Genomic DNA, 20191 nt, shown 5'->3' on the forward strand with positions numbered 1-20191 from the left:
TTGACGAACAACGACGATTGCAATTATTACTTTTCCTCATTCAGTATTTTGTATTCGGATACAAAACTACAAATCGAGAAACGAAAAAAAAAATGCTATCATTAACCCATGGAATACACATAATAACAGAATAGCCCCCACTTGTTTCCCTACCCTCCAAAACAGTCCAGTTACCGCAGTTTTTACTAGATACAATAAGTAGAAGAGCTTCAAGTCCACCTCCACCACGAAGTTTTACTAGAGGTCAATTCCCTGTTCACCCAGCAGAAGAATAACCAAAAGAGAAGACAACTGGTTAACAAGATCATTACAAACACAGAAGAAGTTGAAAGAGGTTTCATACGAAGTGTGACGGAACCTGGAATACATATGCAGATCAAAGTAGAAAACATCCTCCCAGTAATTCTCAGTCAAGCTTGACGTTGGAATATAGAAGGGTGTCCCTTGTGATCGGCATGTACATAAGGAAGTAAATCTGCATGGAAACATAAAAGACACCGCCAACTGATAGTTAAGGAGTGAATAACCCATTCTTCAGGAAAAACGAAATAACAATCGAATTTCACACCCAGGAGGCATCAAATCGTATGAACTCTTTAAAAAGATTTGTAGGTACTTTAAATGTGTGTGTAAGTTTTCAAACATAAAACATTCTCTTTCCCCCATGTCAGCATTCTGTGGTCCTTACAACATACACAGAAACCCATATTTAGCATCATTCTCACGGTAGGCAATAGTTAACCTTCATGAGAAAACAAAACTGAAGAGTTTAGGCCGCAACAGTTTAGATGGTATATGCATCCATAAAACATTCACATCAACTGGTGATCCAAAAGACGAGAATGTTGAGAGGCATAGCATCATAAATTAAAGGAACATAGCATCATTGTACTATAAAATCACAAAGCTCCACAATAATAACACAAGTTCCCGACTATTGTTCTCTACAAATGCCCGGTAACAGAAAAGAAACACAAAGTCCAAACTACAAGGTATAATGGCCTTGATTTGAACCAACCATCATCCAAAACAGTTTGCAATGACAAATCAAAAGCACAATTATAAATGGACTCTGAGACGACAACATGTCAAGCCAGAAGTCTGCTCCTTAGAGCTGGTTACCATTTAACTGAGGTACTTGGAGGACTGAACAATTCGACTAGACTAGGTGCAGAGCTACCCTTTGGATCTTTTCCACAAAACAGCTGCCCACAAACTTCAGCCCAGATCTTCTGCTTAGCAGCCACCTATGAAGCACCGACACCTCTAGAGGTCGAAGTATCGCAGTGTCGGATACGGGGACACGCCATGTGGCATGTCCCATGATTTAATTTAAATTTTTTACAAGTACACGACTGGGGACACGGGGGGACACTGATGGGGACACGGCAGGGGCCAAACGATAATTTTTTAAAAAAAATTTGGGGGCCAAAATGTAATTTTTTAAAAATTTCTGGGTGTCAAACTATATTATTTATTTATTTATATAAATATAAATAAATACACGTGGCATGTCCCCGGCCGTGTCCGTGTCCCCATTTTTTTAGAATTCCGGTGTCCCCGTATCGGTGTCCGTATCCGTGAATCATAGATGAGAACTGTTGCACAAATAAGGAACAAATATAAGCACAAACACTTTGTTGGAGGTCTGGTGTTGGACACTTGTCGACACTCTCCGTACACTTGTTTGTCATTCAAATCTTAACTGTTGTACTTTTTTTCTACGTTTTACGTTTGGACACTCCAGGGACACCCTGAAGAATATGCTCTGGACACTTGCAAAACTTTTGGGATGTTAATTGATTTGGTAACTCATTAAAACATAGGTATAATGGTGTGGTTTATTGCTTGTAAGGACACACTAAGGCATAAATGGTGTTACAAATTTACAATGAGAGCCTTTTCTTTCATTTTTTATTCATATAATTGTACCCATTACGTGTCTTGTCTTCGAATTTTCAAGATATACGTGTCCGAGTGTTGGTATCGGTGCTACATAGGTTCTCATAGTAGTTATGTCAGAGTCAACCCCCACCAAGATTTTCAATTGCAAACTTATTCGCAACAATATCTCAGGCTCAGTATTATTACTAATATTATTTAATCATTATTATTATCCTTGGCATTGTCACCATCATTCCCCCCTTTTTTTTGCAACCTAGAAGTCCTTACACTAGATAATAAAGCTCGAAAGCTCCAAATTAAAAAGGCTTCTAGAACATAAAACCTGAAGCCATATTATATCACTACCGTTGAACTTCAGTAGTATACAAACTGATGTTAATGGAATTACTTCTTTTCCTCCCTACTTTTCCATTACTAAGTGAAGTTAAAATGGGTGAACGATATAACCATTCAAAGAAAATCCCTTGAAGCAACGGAACTTAAACCACTATTCCTCGCTGGCTGGAAGGGGTTACTGGACGGTGCGGGCATCTAATGAAGAAATCCAATACTTAAAACTTCTTCGGTCATGATACTCAATAGTCAATCCCAGGGCGGTTTAACCATCAAATGAGGGGGTTCAAGCCTACCCCTTGGGTTCGAAAAATTTACAAAAAATTTGTACTTTTTATATCTAGTTTGATCTTTTTTCTAATATTGTCTTGGTCGTTAGTATGAAGTAAAAATAAATGAAAACTTAAATATCTGTGAGTCAATAGATGGTATAGCTGGGCACAACAAAATAGATTAGGCAACTTAAACAGAAGATTTATTTATTTTTTATAGAATTTTGTCTTTACAAAAAATTTCTATGCGTTTTGTCAAACTAGAATCCTAGAGTCATACCCTCTTCAATCCTATATAATGTGATAATTCCCAAAAAGAGGGACTAATTATTCGTAATCAAGTTTCCACATAGTTCTAGAGGAAGAGAGACCACAGATGTTGGGCTGCAGCTCGACAAGACCTGGAGGTAATCTGGTGAGACCTAGCACAGTGTGGCAGGAAGTCAAGAGTACTAGGGAGATCGCCAGCATGTGGGACGACCTAGCACAAGGCGGGAGCAGGCTAACAGCTCATCATCCTAACCACGCCCATTCAACCAATTCCAAGGCTGAGTCAGTTCCTGCTTCGAGTGACAAAATTCCACCCCTCACAACAGATAATAGTAAAGTCGAATATCTAAGGCTAGAGTTGTTTTTCAGGCAACTATTAATTCGCAAGCTGTAACAGGCAAAGTGAAGTAGAATACTCAAGTCTAGAGGTATTTTTTCCCACAGCCTTCACTTCCTTTCTCGGGTAGAGCAGCGGGCTCCAATGCTGCTACTTCCCTCTGCGCAGATTGATGCTTCCTCTCCGACTCAATAAAACCACACACTTTGTCATCATGATGAAAGCACAGTGAGTCAGCTATTAATTCCCAAATTATTCTAGATGGAGAGATAATAGTGACCTCGGAAACTAAAGCCCAGAGTTGTTTACATACAGCCATTAATAACAAAACATTCATGTCAGATGCTATTACGATGCATTCTACTCCATGTTATCCATGGGTCAGTCACCATGACAGGATTAACCTACCGACCACTTTTGAGAACCAGAGATTCACGTTGGAGGCACATATTTACACCCTAAGAAAAATAGAGCAAACTTTGTTGTCTCGAAACAAAGTTTTTTGCTTAAAGCTTAACAAGTGAGTTGACATGTGGAATGTCTTACAAAAAATTTCGAGACTTAAAAAACTCTAGTGTCTTGAGTAATTGTTGAGAATGTATTCTTAACGAGATAAAAATGTTATTTAAACTTCTCGTTGCATTCAGATAGGCTTTGCCAAGTCTTATAAAAGTTGACAATCTGACCGAAGGAAAAATGTAGTTAACGGGGTTTGATAAGCAACTCACCCCCATGATAGTGGCAACTAGAAGAATGATTCCTGTAACCCAAGCTAGAGTCCGCCTAACCAACAGTATTGCTGCCACATCCGTTGAATTTGGCAAGCCTGTTGTTTCCTCCAGCCAACGAGCAGAGGGCTGAGAAGTGAACATAACATTCAACACTGTTTCTGACTCTTGAGAAGGTGTTTCATTAGACAAGATGACTCCCACAATTTTTCCTGCTCAACCAATACATACAGTTGGATTGACAATGAGACAGGATGCATATATTTACCAAGAATGAACTTTAAAAAATCATAAAATATTCAAAAGGATGAATATATTTAACACTAGTTGTTAACAACAGGGTATTACTCAGGTGCAATATATTTCAAGAGGTAAGGGCACATGTCAGTGTTGTCACTGGACAGTTGAATAAGGGTCCAGCATGTGTAGTTGGACATTTCATAGCAAGCATCTGTAGTACTCCGATTTTGAATACAACTATATATATAGCTTGCATATAAAGCACGCAAGGCTCTGTGCCTTCTTGCACCCACCATTTTGCCCTAAACATATAAATAAATATAGGACTCTGATTACTGGGTGGTGTCTCAGTGTCCTTGGGTGGGAATTAGATGAACATGACAAATAAATCCACACCTGACCCGTTGAGTCCGTGTAACATAGGACAAGGACTAAGGCCAAAAACCAGTAACACCTTTACCCGTTCACCTTAATAACTTACTGTTAGCATGTACAGAGAAGCCATACACACCCACATATAGCCTAAACTGTCATTACAAAACTTCTGAAAATCTGCTGTGGGAATAGGTACTAGTTGTACAGCTAAAGATCAAGTCAAAGTTTCATGAACCATGTAGAAAACTGACCTTCGTACACGGATTGTAAGGAATCAAATATCTTTGCAACTGAAGTAAAGAGTAACTCCACTCCTTGCTGGGTAACACCTTCAGGTCCGTACTCCTCTTGCAGAACCTGCAAATGCTTTCATTAGATTGATGAATGAAGCAATATTACTAAATCGACAGAAGAGACATCTTTAACACTCCAGGGTACTTCTCTGGGTTTCGAGCTTTAGTAGAAGGAAGCTTCTGAAATGGTGCTGCTCCCACCTTAGGAGCGCGCTCCTACGCTCCCAACTAAGGAGCTTGACGGGAGCCCGCTCCCATTGAGATTGGAGCTTGCTCCTTAGGAAGATGGGAGCTTTTGTACAATCCTTATATAGAAAAACAGGGATTTACCAATTGGCTTTAAAAATTGGTCATCAATTTAACTTATCTATATAAAGCCCACATCATGATATCTTGAAAAGAAAACCATATGTTGTAACACTAGCCCATTTCTTACACTTATGGTAGACTCGAACCATGTTTTATTGTTTTTACTCCCTAAAATGATTGTACTTTTAAAGTGCATATTCTAAGCTACATAATTTTTGTGATATATGTACACGTTCCTTTCACGCTCCCAACCTTGGGAGCTTCTATATTTGCCCGCTCTCCTGCTCCCGCATCGTGGAAGTGCAACTAAGGATTTGAGTGTCATTCTCAAAGCAAGAAATATACTTTCAAAGCAAATCAAATGATACATCATGCTTCCACTGCAGGTCATTTATTCTTATCATGTGGACATATATTCTTTCCGAAGATTGTCTTGCCAGCATTCAGTAACTGCATAGGCACTGGAGTATAGCGAACAGAGTAGAAGGTTTTTTTAACTTTGTACATATCGTAATCTCATCAAAGCATGGCAAAGAAGGAAACAAATATTAACCACTATCTATGAAGCACCGACACCTCTAGAGGTCGAAGAATCGCAGTGTCAGGACACGGGGACACGGCGGGACACCTCGGAGATACGTACGGGACACGCCACGTGGCGTGTCCCATATTTTAATGTTAAATTTTGAGGGGGACACTGCTGGGGACACGGCGGGGACACCGATGGGGACACGAACAGGGGCCAAACTGCAATTTTTTAAAAAAATTTGGGGGCCAAACTGTAATTTCTAAAAAAATTGGGGGTCAAATTGTAATCTTTAAAAAAAATTTGGGGCCAAATTATAATTTTTTAAAATTTCTGGGTGTTAAACTATAATTATTTATTTATTTATATATATAAATAAATAAATAAATATACACGTGGCGTGTCCCCTGCCGTGTCCGTGTCCCCATTTTTTTAGAATTCCCGTGTCCGGTGTCGGTTTCGGTGTCGGTGTCCGTGTCGGTGCATCATAGACCACTATCTCCCAATATGGTGTCACAGACACTGTAAACATTGGGATCATTATGGAGTACTGCATGGTAAAGTTTCTAGAATGCAAGTATGGAAAGAGATAAAAATAGACATCTGATCTGATTAATACTCTATAAGGTCACCTCTGATGAATCTTATTCTCGATAATAGATATGCTTAGGCAGAAATAATTTCACCGTATAGGTGTATCATTTTGTAGAATATCCATAAAATGAATTCCCTTATCGATGTGCCTCTGTCATTGTCATGTCCTAATTTTTCTCAAATTGCATGTCAACGTCATGTCGCACATTGTCCCATAGCCCTTCTTAAGGTCTTGGGGCCACAGCCCACAAGATTCAGAACAAAGTTTCCTTTTATATCACATTCACAAAAAACTTACCATCTATTTCTGTCATGGCCAATTAACAATGGTGGGGTTTCTGCTCTGGATAATCTTAAAAACTACAGCATTTGGGGTACCAACCTGGTTCGTTGTCAGTCAGATATTTTGGGGTTCCCCTTAGTTCCCCCAAGCTTTCAACCTCAGACTGTGCCCCTCCTATTGACAAAATCTCTTCTAAGATTACTCATTGGGCTAGCAAGGCTTTCTTATGCTGGTCGTCTCCAAATCAGTAAGTCCATTCTATTCAATATGTAATTTTTTTGGCTATGCACTTCGTTCTACCTAAGTCAGTTGGTAAGCACATAGAACAGCTGATAGGGATTTTTTGCTGGTCCAGTATTTCTAAGTTCTAAGTATGAGCACTCAAATAAGATAGCTTGGTTGGTTGGTTGGTTGGTTGTTTGTAGCCCTAAAAGTGAAGGAGGTCTTGGTCTTCGAAAGCTGGTAGATTGGAATTATGCAGCAATGCTTAGACACTAGTCGGCCATTTGTACCAAGCAAAACTCTCTATGGGTTAAATGGAGCTACAAAAATCTTATCAAGCATCATAGTATTTGGACTATGACAATTCCTCCCTCCTGTTCTTGGACATGGAGGAAGCTTCTCAACCTCAGATCAAAAGCCAAACCTCTTGTTAAATCTATAAATGGAGATGGCTCTTCCACCTTCTTTTGGCATGATAATTGGCACCCTAGGGCATCTTCTGGATTATCATGGGCTAAAAATGGCAGCTAATTCTGGTATTCCTTTAACTGCAAAGGTCTTGTGCATCATCAATGATGATGTATGGGCATGGCCCTTCCTTTCACTTTCAGCTCCTACATCTCCTCCAAATCAAAGTGTTGCTGATTCAGTGGTATGGACTGGTGCTTCCTCCTCAAAGTACCAAGTCTCTTCACATGGAATGCCCTAAGGATTCACTATCCTACTGTAACCTGGCATCAACTGGTCTGGTTTTCCAAGTATATTCCTAGGCATAGCTTTATTCTCCAGATGGCTATTAGAGATAGTCTTAGAACAAAGGATACGATCCAAAACTGGGGGATTCTTTACTACATGTTCTCTCAGCTGCAACTGAGTGTCCCTACTCTAAGCAAGTCTGGCATCATGTGGTTAAGCTGTGCTGTTTCCCTCTGGGCCTGTTCTATGGTTTGATAAGGTGTCTTAATTTTGCTCCAATTTCAAATGCAGAGGATTTCCAAATGCTATCGGAAGGCTAGCTCTTTCTGCCATGGTCTATATCCTCTGGCAAGAAAGGATTAGTCGGATCTTCAAAGGCATCCTCAGGCCCCCTTCATCAGTCATTAGTCAGATTAAGGTGGAAGTCAGGGTCAAGCCTTCTCAAAGCAGGAACATCAGGCCCTCTAATTTAGTGTCTTCTCTTTGTAACAATTGGTTGATCCCAAGTTGTATATTAGCTTGATAGGTTCCTTTCCTCGTAGATGTTTAGACTTCTTATCTTTTTGTATGTTGATGTAATCTGAGGGTTTTCTGTCTTGCTTGTTCTCTATAAAAGCTCTTAGTTAATTAACAAAAACAAAATCTTCTACTGGCATATCTCATCATCTATAGAAATACAAATATAAAATTAGCGACAAAGTGACTTCTGATTAGCTACAAAGTATGTAAATTTCAAAACTAGGAAGCATTAGACGGCGTGGCATTGGAAACTTGGTGTTGATAGCACAGGGGGGTTTTGTTGAAGTTGTCAACTTGTGAGCTGCTGCTGGTGGTTGCAACCCAGGAACGATGGTGCCAATGGTGGAGGCACAAGCGATGGCCATAGGAAGTTCTAGTAGCAATCAAAACAATTTAAAGATTTGTCACCATGGAGGCACTGGTGATTCAAAGCAAATTTCCCTCTGTTCAGGAATCAGGACTACATTTTTCTAATGGAACAAAGTAAAAAATTGCCCCCCCCCCCCCCCGCCAAAAATAAAAAATAAAAAATAAAAAATAAAAAATAATAATAATAATAAATAAATAAATAAAGTCAAACCTATAGTTTATGCAATTAAACTTTTAAATGCTTCTAGGATGCGTAGCCTACAGTACAAAAAATTGATAAAAGAAAATGCATCGTAAAGATCGTCTTGATTCGAAATCTTTTAAGTAAACTCCCTTTTGAAGCTAACTGAGCAAAACTATAACCTCAAATCACGAAATAAGAAGTCAAGAAAAAATTGGACCACCTTAATGCCATCAAAACTTCCTCGAATCAACTCTGCCGGTTTTTTCATACTTCCAAACAAATCCTGATGCATATCCATTGCCCTCCTAATATTACGGATGAGAGAAACAAGGCTTCCGATGAATTCTCTGTCTGCTTTCTGCATATTCAACCAAAAATATTATCACAAAATTTGAGTAAATGTTCGGCATATAATTCTCTACTACCAAATAAATCTATTAGTAAAAGAAATTAGCAAGACCAAAAATAGAGAAGACCTTGGACATAAGAAGATTTAGACTGGCACAACTTGCCAAGGGGATAGTCAACTCTCCAGTCATTGGCTCCAAGGCTTTAGCAACATATGTTCCACCCAACCAGGATGCCTAACAGACAAACAATTGTCAGCACTCAGCAGTAACCCGTAAGAACAGAACTTATACCAAAATCATTGGAATGGAGGACAAAGGGAGTAGGAAGAGTTGCTACTAACAAGATCACTGATTTCCTTTTCAGTCAATTCCATGTCAGTATCAGCGCTTAACGGTTCATTCAAGGAAACTACCAAGACTTCATCTTCACCTATGTAATAGGAAACCAAAATATTTGGAATTAGAAAATTTTACATGAAACAAAGACACAAACTCTCACAAGTGTTAACTTGTGCATCATACGAGTATTCAAGAACCTGGGAGTTGAATATCAGCTTTCGTTGAGGTTATAAGATCCCTGCTCCTAAGGGCAGTACCAAAGAAAGCATTAGCTGACTGCACCATGACTTGAGAACCTGCATATGGTAACACATTCACAAAAATTATCTACTTCATTCAGAATGACTAGAATTTGCATCTCATGATGCATTTCAGATCCAAGTTCAGGCACCTTTGGCTTCTTCGACCGCTAGCATGAAAACAGCACGAGGCCTATCAAATGGATTAGGCATGAGCACCTCATTCAACTGAAAACAAAAAGAGAAAAGAGAAAATAAAATTACTGACCAGATAAGAATCATTAGATAAAAATAAAAAAAAAACAGTTCTAGTGGTGAAGATGAGAAGATAACAGGAGTTATTTCACATCTGTTTCTTATTACTCATTTACTTTTGCCTACCTTCGATGAACTAGCAGCTGAAAGGGTAGAAGGTGGTGCAAACCCAAGCAATACTGACACGGCAGCACCAACTTCTGGGAGTACCATTGGATCAGTCTGCATGTGGAGATAGATTGGGCACTCAAACGGTCAAACCACCATACCATGTCTTTAACAATAATTTCAAAGAGCAGTTCAAGCATGATAAGAGCAGAGAAAAAGAGAAAATCCAACATTGTGGACTCTTCCTGATAAGTCTTTGTTCTATTATATTGGGGCACCCTGGGTTCACTGCAAAAGAATGGCACTGATGACTTCTTAAAGCAAAACAACGCCAACAGAAGGGGCATGACTTCAGTTACAGTTTAACTAATAAACACCATAGGTCCATAAGCATGTTCGGAAATCCACTTGTAGAAAGGATATAAATGTTCATTTGTCCCTAAATCTAGACACCCAAATCTACATACTAAAGCAGAGATATCTCCGCAATACAAATAGCTTGAAATCACATTATCCATCCTACTTTTATTTAAACAAAGAGTGTAACGGACACTCTTTGGACTATGTAAAGCAACAAAAGAAGAAGACAATGGCAATACAAAGAAATGAAAACATTATCTAAATTAATGACTAGACTTTTCAAAACCGGAGTTCTTCCTTCCCCAATGTTAATATAAGCAGATAAGCTTCTCCCTAGGATATTAACCACCTTCGATAATGTGATACCTTGGCATTGAGTCGCCATTGACTTTAAGCCTTTTAATCTATATTTGGAAAGAAAAAAAGAGTAGAGGGTGATAAATCTAAAAAAAAAAAAATTAAAGGAGGGCTGGAAAGAAATAGAAAAAGGGGCAGAGAGACGAGGAGGAGCAGCATCACTACTTACACTCCAATACATGAACAACGAAGCTTATCATGGCTTAGCTAACTTGGATGGAAGAGGGAAAAATGATTCTCTCCTAAAACATTGGAATTAAGGAGCCCCCGAGCCACCATTGAGCAAAACATCAGCCAATGAGGTGCACCTCGTACACATTGGTTAAATCGCAGGTACCAGGAGAACCCAGAATTGTTCACATACTTTAGGTGTTTCATGGATTAGGGAATCAGATTGGATAGTAAATACAAGTGAACCAGATTCCTGCAATAGTTTGGAACTTTTGTGGTCATGATCCAATATCCGTCCTACATGAAATCCCAAGGAAAAAAAACATGCCAGAATGAAGGAGACAGTGAGGTATTACTAATCGGATCACTATTAGTCTTGTGGATTCCTCCTTCTATGAATTCCAATCATTATATCCTCGTTAATAGTCTCGTCAAACAAACGGGCTTTAGGGGAAAAGACTGTCTAATCCTACACTGGATAATGATGCAATGGGAGAAAATTATCTTTTGTCATTTTTTCACCAATGTTGGCCCAGTCTAGGCTCGTCCATGCCCAATCCCAATGGATAAACCTTTGATTGGCCCCTACCTCTATATTCCAACCGTCTTCCCTAGTCCCTGAAAGCCCTTACGAGGGCCTAGCCCTCTTTCTCAACTCGATTCTTTAAGTTCAGTGGCTTTCATCCACCTGCGCTAACAAGACAAAGAAATGGGGAGTCTATGCCTCTTTTTATCAAGAGAACTGCCATCATTTGAAGTCTCCGGCAAAGGAGACAAGGGCGAGGCACCGAACATGTCTATCCTCAATCTCCATCCGTCATTAGGCATCTAATCTCAATTTGCTTTTCCTCTTCACTAGTTTACTGCGCGCTCCAACTAGAAAGCCATTTTCTAGTAAGGGAAAACGCAGCAGAGAAACCAGACTTCCAATATCGCAATCACCCATTAAATCAAAAATTTTGAATTTTTATAACAATTTAGGTTTGGGACGTTATTGATGAGCAACACAACTTCCATCGAAATTGTATATGGATAGGCAAGTGTTGAAGTTACCTCAGATGCAGCATCAGATGACAGAGGCCGAAGGTATTGATGAATGGGGCTGTCGAGGAAGAAGACCGAGCCAGAACCATCGGCCTGGGTCGGAACCAAGCAATTCGAAAACACGATTGTCAGATACTCGTCAAAATTAAAATAATTTAGACAGATACAGATATACGTGAGCGTGTATGCGGAGAGGGATAGCAGGACAAACCGTAGATTGCTTGCAGAGAAGCAATGAAGCAATCAATAGGAAGCAACTGTGACGAAGATCCATTGGGAGAGAGAGAGAGAGAGAAAGAGAGAGAGAATTTGGAGTTGCGATGAAATCTATAGGAATTATGATCTGTTGTTTAGAAAAGCAACGAAGAGCTCGACAGGGGACGGGTCTGAGATGGGCGGGTATACGGGTGGTACATAATGGATCAACGGGTTATAAAAACCCGAATAGCCCGAGCCCAACCCAGGTGATACCAACCAACTCGGGTTGGCTGAGTTAGCTTGCATCTCAAATTCTCAATAGAATGTCAAGAGTTCGAGTATTCCCATGTGCTATGTGTTCGTTCGTTGTGATTATTTTTTGGGGAAATGACGGTCTGTAACGTGTTTTGATAACTAATATTCGCCAATGATATGCTGAGAATATTTGTTAACGAACAAAATATTCTTGACGGGTATTAATTATTAAAACACATCATTGGCCGTCATTTTCCCTTATTTTTTCCCCTAATGAGGGCTCGTAGTTGGACTGGGTTTATAATGGTTGAATTGTTGGACTTAGTATCTCGTGGACTCTCACACAATTGATGTAGTGTCTCATAATTTGTACTTCATATATGATACCATTATCTCTCTTATCGATTAAAAAAAAATGGACGTGATACCGAAATCGTAGATATCATGCCCAATTAAAATGTGATTTTTGAGATGATTGTCGTTCTTATATTCTAAAAAATATATATCTTTTCACTTTGGTGAAAACCAAATTTATAGTAGATATCAATTTGGTTGGTGTGGATGCCCAGTAAACTTCAACCCCACCTATAGGCCTGTCAATGGACCGGATCCGATCCGAATCCGACAGATCCGGATCCGATAAGACCCAATCCGATCCGGATCCGATAAGACTCAAATCCGATAGTGGTAATCCGGATCCGATCCGAAAATCCGGATCAGATCCGGAACTTTTTTTACTTCAAAAATTTTAGCAAAAATATATATATATATATTTCAAAAAAATACAAATTTTTTTTTCAAAAAAAAATATTTTCCGAAAAAATTAAAAAATAAAAATACAACTTCTTAAACATTTTTTTTTTCAAAAAAAAAAATTTACTATTTTGTAAAAAAAAATTTTAAAAATTTTAAAAAATAAAGTTCGGATTTGGATTGATAACGGATTTAATCCGATCCGGATCCGTATTGAATTACCGGATTCGGATTATCGGATTATCGGATCGACTTTATCTGATCCGGATCGGATCCAGATTAGATCCGGTCCATTGACAGACCTACCCACCTAAATACACACTTATATACACATTCAAAGTTGTTGTCTAACAATAATTCTAGTACCATATCTAAATACACACTCACATGGGTGGTGGATCTGGATCAGGGGTGCTGTACTGCACCCCGTATATTGTCAACATTGATGATCTGTGTGCGCCCTATAAGGTGTCTTGCAGGGTATTGCACTACAGGATTTCCCAATTCGGTAGGTCTTGCACACACTACATACTCTAATGTGTGCACAATATAAACTCTAGCAAAGTTGTCATTGTCTTTTCCTCTTTTGTTCTTAGGCATTTGAAGTGGAAGCAAAGGCTGTTGTGACCAAGTCACAGCAACATGCAGTAGCACTTCGATCTCACCGTGGATTTTAAAAACACTCTTCCAAGGAAGAGTTAAGAGTTTTTTTAAAATTCAGAACATTGATTGTCGAGACGGACGGTGAGATGGTCACAGTCTGCTGTGATTGCTCACAGCAAGATCTGCTTCCATTTGAAATTCCTTTATAGACATGAGAAAATTCAAGTCAACAAAAGACTTTTCCACACGTAAAAGTCCAGCGAAGGCCCTTTGACATGCACTGTTTTGTTCTGTGATGCTCTCGATTACTTTTTTAACAGTATCCGATTAGGGTTCGTGTAACAATTCGCGCCAGCTAAACTACTAACCCTTAGCCTAACTACGTGGCTTAAAAAGTTAACCGTTGGTTATATAGTAGCTGATCGGAGTTTGATATATACTATTTCCTTTTCACAATTCTAGGCGATGTGGGACTGTTGCCCATTATGGGCTCTTATAGTTCAAATATAGTCCAAATTTTTCTTCGACTTGGATTTTATGATGACGACATCGGCCTCATTTCTTGCGCACGCTAGTGGTCGAGCCATATTTGGGTGTCAACAAATGCACTTTTTATATTAAATTACATGAAATCGATAGAAATATGCATTACACGCAATATCATCTAAAACATTCAACATTAAATATATTAACAGGATAAATTAGAGATATTAAGCACAAAATATACAATATTATGTGCTTATCACACCCCTAACTTGGACTTTCTTAGTCCCTAACAAACAAATCGTAGAAAACAAAATTTAAAAACTAGGCAATCCTCCCAACAAACACAAGATACAAACCATATGCCTACTCGTATCTAACTAGCAGGAGTTCAACAATTTTTTTTTCTTTGAAATATGTTATGTCCATTTTCATTTTACATTTTACATGAATTTAAGATGACAAACTAGTCAACGAGAGCTAAAGCAAGTTATAACAAAAACTTTATTCAAATTTTCACATAAATACACTCTTAAATGAAATTACTCTGACAAAAGAAAAACCATATCCCAAGACTAGTGCCTGGAAGTGTGTAATAGCAAGAACAAAAGCTATGCATTTTATTGGAGGAGCATTAGATAACAAGAGATATTTATGAACAAAAGATGGAAAGCAACACACAAACCATGAACATTAACTAAGATATGCTAAACATCAAACATGAATCAATACGAAATAGAGACGCACTAAAGATCAACTAAAGTCTTTTATAGCTTCTTCTTTTTTTGACATAAAAAAAGAACTTCATAGATAGATAAAGAGTCATTACAAGAGTTCAAAGATAATAAATACAGTCCCAATTACAAAAGGTTACCAGAACTAAACCTAGATAAGAGAGAATCAACAAGCATAAAGGATAGACAACTTCCAAAACAAAAAGATCCACTTTGAGTAAAAACTATCCGTTTTCAAAGAGATAAGATGTGTTAACTTCAGAGTGAATCTTGGAAGAGGCCGCAAATCTTGTCAAAAGAAAAGATTGATGAACTCTGGAGTGCTCACATAAAGATATACTGCAAATATGGACTTTTTGAGCGAGAAAGCAAAAGTCAAAAAACAGAGGGGTTGCAAATACTGGAAATTCCTTAAAGCGTCTCAATTGCTGGAAAAAATAAGAGTCGTTAGTGTAAATGTTTATATGCAACATACGGTTATCAATGGGCCAACTCACAGCTGCCATGAGAGTAATGATAGAGGCACAATCCCTGTGAGAATTGTAGCTCTTGAAAGAGGAGCCCACAGTCCTAGAGTTAACCATAAACATTAGACCCACACCCGTTTTTTTGAGCTGCACATTAAAAGAATTGGCACGGAAAATATCCAAGACTGGTTTATCCTTGGAGCATAGACATGGATTTGCATGAAAAGTAAAAGATGCAGTATTAGAAGCCTTATCAGAACTACATTAATCAAAGTTGACAAGGAATCTGCTAAGAAGCTCCTAGAGTTTGGAGAGTTTGAACTTTCCTAGAATCTCTCCCAAGGTCGCTGTATAATCTGACTGGTTTGAGAAGAGTAAAGGCTTGGGAAATGGATTGGTTCAATTGTTTAGCATGACTGATAACTTCCATGGGGGAAGAGGCTTTGGAATCAAAGACAGACTTGTTCCTAGCAAGCCAAATACACCATAAAATAGAAGATATATATGAGAAGAATTTGTGACTATCCATAGCCATGACATTCCCTACATTATGCAACCATCCTAGCCAAAAGGGAAGGGAGAGACTAGGAGTTTCAGAAATGCAGATCCCATGGTCAGCTCCAAACCAAATAGGCCTTACAAACTCGCATTCAAAAAAGAGATGGACTAGGCTCAAGAAAGAGATGGACTAGGCTCTCAGAGGATTGCTTGCATAGGTGACATAGGGATAGACCTTTCCATCCTCGACTGACTAAGAGATCCCCCACAAGCAAGCATTTATGACTCAATGGTCATAAAAAAGAACTGGATCTTATGGGGGATTGGCAAGGACCAAATGAAGTTCCATGTAAAGCTTGGGCATGAAGAGTGGATACAGGAAATTGGGGGAAAAGGATGAGGAATGGAGCTTCAGAGATAGTAGAAGAGAGTAAGCTGAATTTACATTAAAGTCTCCATCTTTTGTAGCTTTTAAAGACCTAGGTTACAAGAGGGGAGAGAAAATAAGTAACAGGTATTTATTTGATCGGGTCAACTACCCATTATCCACTACTTCAACCTTAAGCTACCCAATTTGCATACAAACACTACCACTACAACATCGGCCTCAATTATTGCACGCGCAAGTGGTCAGGTTATATTTGGGTGTCAACAAGTACACTTTATATTAAATTACCTAAAATTAATAAAAATATATCTCACACACATTATCATTTAAAACGTTCAACATTAAATATAATGATAGGATAAATTGGAGATATTAAACATAAGAATATTCAATATTGTAAGCTTATTAGAAACCACTGTGGTTGAAATGAGAATCTCATTGAAGAATCAAACAAATAGAATATGAAAAATCATTTTTAAATATGAGAATAAAAAAGAGAAATTTTTTTAACCCCTCTCTCAAAATCAAGACTCCTAGGGCCTTGTTTGTTTGCTAATTTTGGGTATTTTTGTTTTGGTAATGGGTGGAGAGAGAAATAAGATAATGATTGGAAAGATGGATAATGACTAGAGACAGAGATAGAGATAGAATGAATGTAATAATCGAAGAAATAGGGTAATGATTTGAGATAAAAATAGGATAATGATTAAAAAACAAAGTTAAAACTACAAAATGAATAATATATTTAGGAAATTGATTTTTACACTCCACTTTTAGCCATCCACACTCATTTTTTTTTGTCTTTTTCCCTTGAATTTACTATTTTGACATTTTTTCAATGCATTTTTTTTCACACATTCAAGGACAATATCGTAAATTCATACGGATAAAGACAAAAAAAAAAGAGTGTGGATGACTAAAAGGGGAGCGTAGAAATCATTTTCCAATATTTAACCCCTTTGTTTGGTTTCCCAGGGCACCGTAACAAGAAATAGTTTGAGGACTCATTAAAAAATACCTAAAGTTGACAGGCATGAGAAGAATTAGGTACCACTTGAGGGGTGTAAAGTATCATTTACCCTATTATTACGAGGCTTTTTGGTAGGGTTTTGAGATTGAGCTGATCAATTGCTTACCTTGATCCTCGCCCCCTCTCTCTCTCTCTCTCTCCCTATATATATACGTATTCAACACGTAAATACTTATCTTCGAGTAATAGCAATGGAGAACCAGCAGGAAACTCCTGCCGGAGTTGAAACCGACGAGGAATTTCCTGATGAGTTTCAGTGTTGCGTTTGTTGGTAAGTTCTCTCTCTCCGTGTGGGTATGCATACTTGCTGTATTCTTTTATCGTGTTTTCTTTTCACATGCTTTACTGTGAAAACCGCTGAGATCAATGTTGTGCCGAGGTTTTTTTTTTTTTTTTCGAGATTCGTATTAGTGTAAGGTTTATTGGCTTGCAACTTCAGTCAATTAAAAGGGGGTTAATTTCGGAGTTTATTGTGTAGTGGTTATATCATATATGAAGAACGAGGTATCCTGATGAATTTAATAACGAACTTAAGGGATGCGCATACATACCACGGGAAACCTATATATAAGGTATTGTATAGAACACGAACAATGGTGATGGGATTTCATTGGATGAAAGGAGGTCTTAGTGTACATAACTGTTGTGTTGTTGCGCTTAGGTGCAGTGAGACTGTGGGTACAAATCGAAGATGTTGATGGGATGGGTTGGGTTGGATTGGGAGGGTCTAGATTCTTCTAACATGTAGACAGTTCGAACACATTCCCTAAGGCTGATGTGGGCGGGAAGAGAAATTCAGCTTAACAAATATGGGTTGACTCGGCAGAACCCAGTAAGAATAGAATTATCTCCTTTGGCTTTGTAACTTCTGCTAGTCAATTTTGATCTATCCAGGCAAATTTCTTTCGTCAATGTCATTGTCAATGTGTATCCCTTAATCGTATTCGTAATGTTTCTGCAACCATTGGTCTTTCTTGCACATTTCAAAGTCACCTGCTGCAGCTATGATTGTATGAATCTACTAACTATATTTTTGTTGTTTTTAGATAGTTTTTGATGACATCTCTAGTTCGGCGGTATTTATTATTTTGCACTCTCCATAACCATCGTGCAGTTGAATTGATTGAGGACTGTTTGTGTCTTAACCTCTACATGGCATTGCCGTGGAACAAAAATTTATAATGGCTTTACAAGTAAAACTGATTTTGTCATCGTACTAATATAGTGCATCATTTCAACAAAAGGTATACATCATGTAATAAACGCGAAGAAGATATTTTAGCACTACGCACAAAAATAAAACAAAAGCAAATTTTTGAAAAAGCTATTAAGCGACCAAGTACACTCATAGGAGATCAGTTTTCACATTCTGTGTCTCTCATACCTTTTAGATTGTCGTCTTTATATACAATAAATCTCGAAGAAAATAGCAGGTAGTTTCCTGCATCTTTTGGTTTTCTGAACAGATTATGGAAAACTTTACAGTACCTATGATTTTGCCATCAACACATTGAAAATTTTGAATTGGCTATTTTTCAACCACTTTCTTTACTTTATGATGGAAAAACGAAAAGTTCAGTTTTTCACCCATGATTTCTTCCATGTCGCTAAAAAGAAAACGTCTATGATCTTGGTGCTTGATGGAGCAATTTGGAAGATGAATTATTATCTGACACTATATTTTGTCACTTCAAGGAAATTTGATTCATTCATGCACCTTGGAATGAGGTGAAGTGTTATAATTTTTGCCAAGGGCCCTGCCTTAGTTGATATTTACTTCAACTTCATTAAAAGCATAATGGGGTTGGAATTCAAAGGGATATCTAGATTCACACTAACTGGATCTATGTGGTTATCTTGTAAGGTGACATTTACTTCATTAAAAGCATAATGGGGTTGAAATTCAAAGGGATATCTAGATTCATACTAACTGAATCTATGTGGTTATCTTTTATTCTGGTGAATGATTTGTTTGATTGCAATTTGATTTTGGTCTGCAGGGATCTCCTCTACAAGCCTGTTGTATTAGGTAAGATTCGTAAGAAGGCATTATAATGACTACAAATCAGTTTTGATCCTTCATAAATTTCTGTGCTCATTTCCTTTGTGTGCAGCCTGTGGGCATATATCATGCTTCTGGTGTGTATTCAGAATGATGAAGCACCTGGTGTCAGTGTCACACTGTCCAGTTTGTCGGCATCCATACAATCATTTCCCTAGCATCTGTCAATTACTTCATTTCATGGTTTTGAAGTTGTACCCACAAGCTTATAAAAGAAGGGAGCAACAAGTGCTAGGTGCGTCGCAATGGTTCTTACCATCTCAATATTATTTGCACAGATGTTCTCTCTCTCTCTCTCTCTCTCTCTCTCTCTGATTTAGCAAACTACTTATGAATATTAGATATTTTGTCCATTTTTTCAAGAAATGGAAAATTACCCACAATTGGAAATGTCGGAACCATTTGCTTTAAAACCTACCCCCTTCTGAGGAAAGGGTTATGTTTATATTTTTTGAGTATTTTAGCTAAACCGACCATCTGGTTCTATGTGCTATTTCCCACTTTATAGCCGTGTGTAACAGCTGGACTCATTAGATATATGCTTTTGTCACTAACCATTTATCTTGTGGATTATCCGTAGATTTTCAAACTCATACTGTCTGATGTTGTCTTATTTCTTTGTTTCAGAGGAAGAAAAGAGATTAGAATGGTTCTCACCTCAGCTTGTTAATTGCTTTAGATCAGAATCCAGTAAAGGGTTGAGAATTTGCAGTCATCTTCCTCCACATTCTACCAACTGTTCATGCAATAGTATGGTTTGTTTAGGATCATGTTATATAGTAGAGGGGGAACCTTCAACAACCAAGGGTTCGGAAAGTACTATTGTCTTTCATATAGATGCTAAACTGTCCATTCCTGCAGAACCAAATATTGAAGGAACTGAAAAAGTGCCCCCCCAACAGGATAGTATGCTGGGAGGAATATTGAGTAGGCAAAAAAATTCCCCGCAGTTGCTTATCACTGATTTTCATTGTGCGGCATGCAAGGAACTGCTCTATCGACCTGTAGTTCTTAACTGTGGCCATGGTAAATCTTACTACTA

The 20191-nt window shown here is 38.1% G+C and overlaps 2 protein-coding genes across 7 annotated transcripts in view; one reads left to right on the forward strand and one right to left on the reverse strand.

The window, feature by feature from the left end:
* Positions 1–12059, reverse strand: LOC131300436 (uncharacterized). 2 transcript variants are annotated; one of them, XM_058326282.1, is made up of 12 exons: positions 11890–12059; positions 11688–11771; positions 9765–9860; positions 9536–9611; positions 9342–9431; positions 9147–9235; positions 8932–9039; positions 8676–8813; positions 4712–4817; positions 3846–4057; positions 359–475; positions 1–252 (listed from the first exon to the last, which is right to left on the reverse strand). In XM_058326282.1, the coding sequence occupies exons 1-11, from the start codon at positions 11950–11952 to the stop codon at positions 407–409; spliced, it is 1131 nt and encodes a 376-aa protein (XP_058182265.1). In that variant the 5' UTR covers positions 11953–12059; the 3' UTR covers positions 1–252; positions 359–406. The 2 variants fall into 2 exon arrangements, with proteins under 2 accessions (XP_058182265.1, XP_058182264.1); XM_058326281.1 differs by having other exon boundaries at positions 9342–9440.
* Positions 12060–17176: 5117 nt separating this feature from the next.
* The window catches only part of LOC131300437 (E3 ubiquitin-protein ligase PRT1-like), a 35924-nt gene continuing 32909 nt past the window's right edge, over positions 17177–20191 (forward strand). Inside the window, exons 1-5 of one of the 5 annotated variants that reach the window (XM_058326285.1) lie at positions 17177–17358; positions 19088–19116; positions 19202–19384; positions 19777–19899; positions 20011–20175. In XM_058326285.1, the coding sequence (XP_058182268.1) occupies positions 17279–17358; positions 19088–19116; positions 19202–19384; positions 19777–19899; positions 20011–20175 (580 nt within the window). In that variant the 5' untranslated portion in view covers positions 17177–17278. Of the gene's footprint in view, positions 17359–19087; positions 19117–19201; positions 19385–19776; positions 20176–20191 lie in introns of all 5 variants that reach the window. The other 4 variants (XM_058326286.1, XM_058326283.1, XM_058326284.1 and 1 more) reach the window with 4 other exon arrangements.

Source organism: Rhododendron vialii, chromosome 9a (genome assembly GCF_030253575.1).
Source record: "Rhododendron vialii isolate Sample 1 chromosome 9a, ASM3025357v1".
In the NCBI taxonomy this organism is placed as follows: domain Eukaryota; kingdom Viridiplantae; phylum Streptophyta; class Magnoliopsida; order Ericales; family Ericaceae; genus Rhododendron; species Rhododendron vialii.

Excerpts from the sequence above, each read along its gene's own strand:
- LOC131300436 (XM_058326281.1), bottom strand. The coding sequence starts at position 11,952 with ATGGATCTTCGTCACAGTTGCTTCCTATTGATTGCTTCATTGCTTCTC. Across the intron at positions 9,040-9,146 it reads AAAAGGAAATCAGTGATCTT|GCATCCTGGTTGGGTGGAAC; the intron begins GTTAGTAGCAAC and ends TTTGTCTGTTAG. Across the intron at positions 8,814-8,931 it reads TAAATCTTCTTATGTCCAAG|AAAGCAGACAGAGAATTCAT; the intron begins GTCTTCTCTATT and ends TTGAATATGCAG.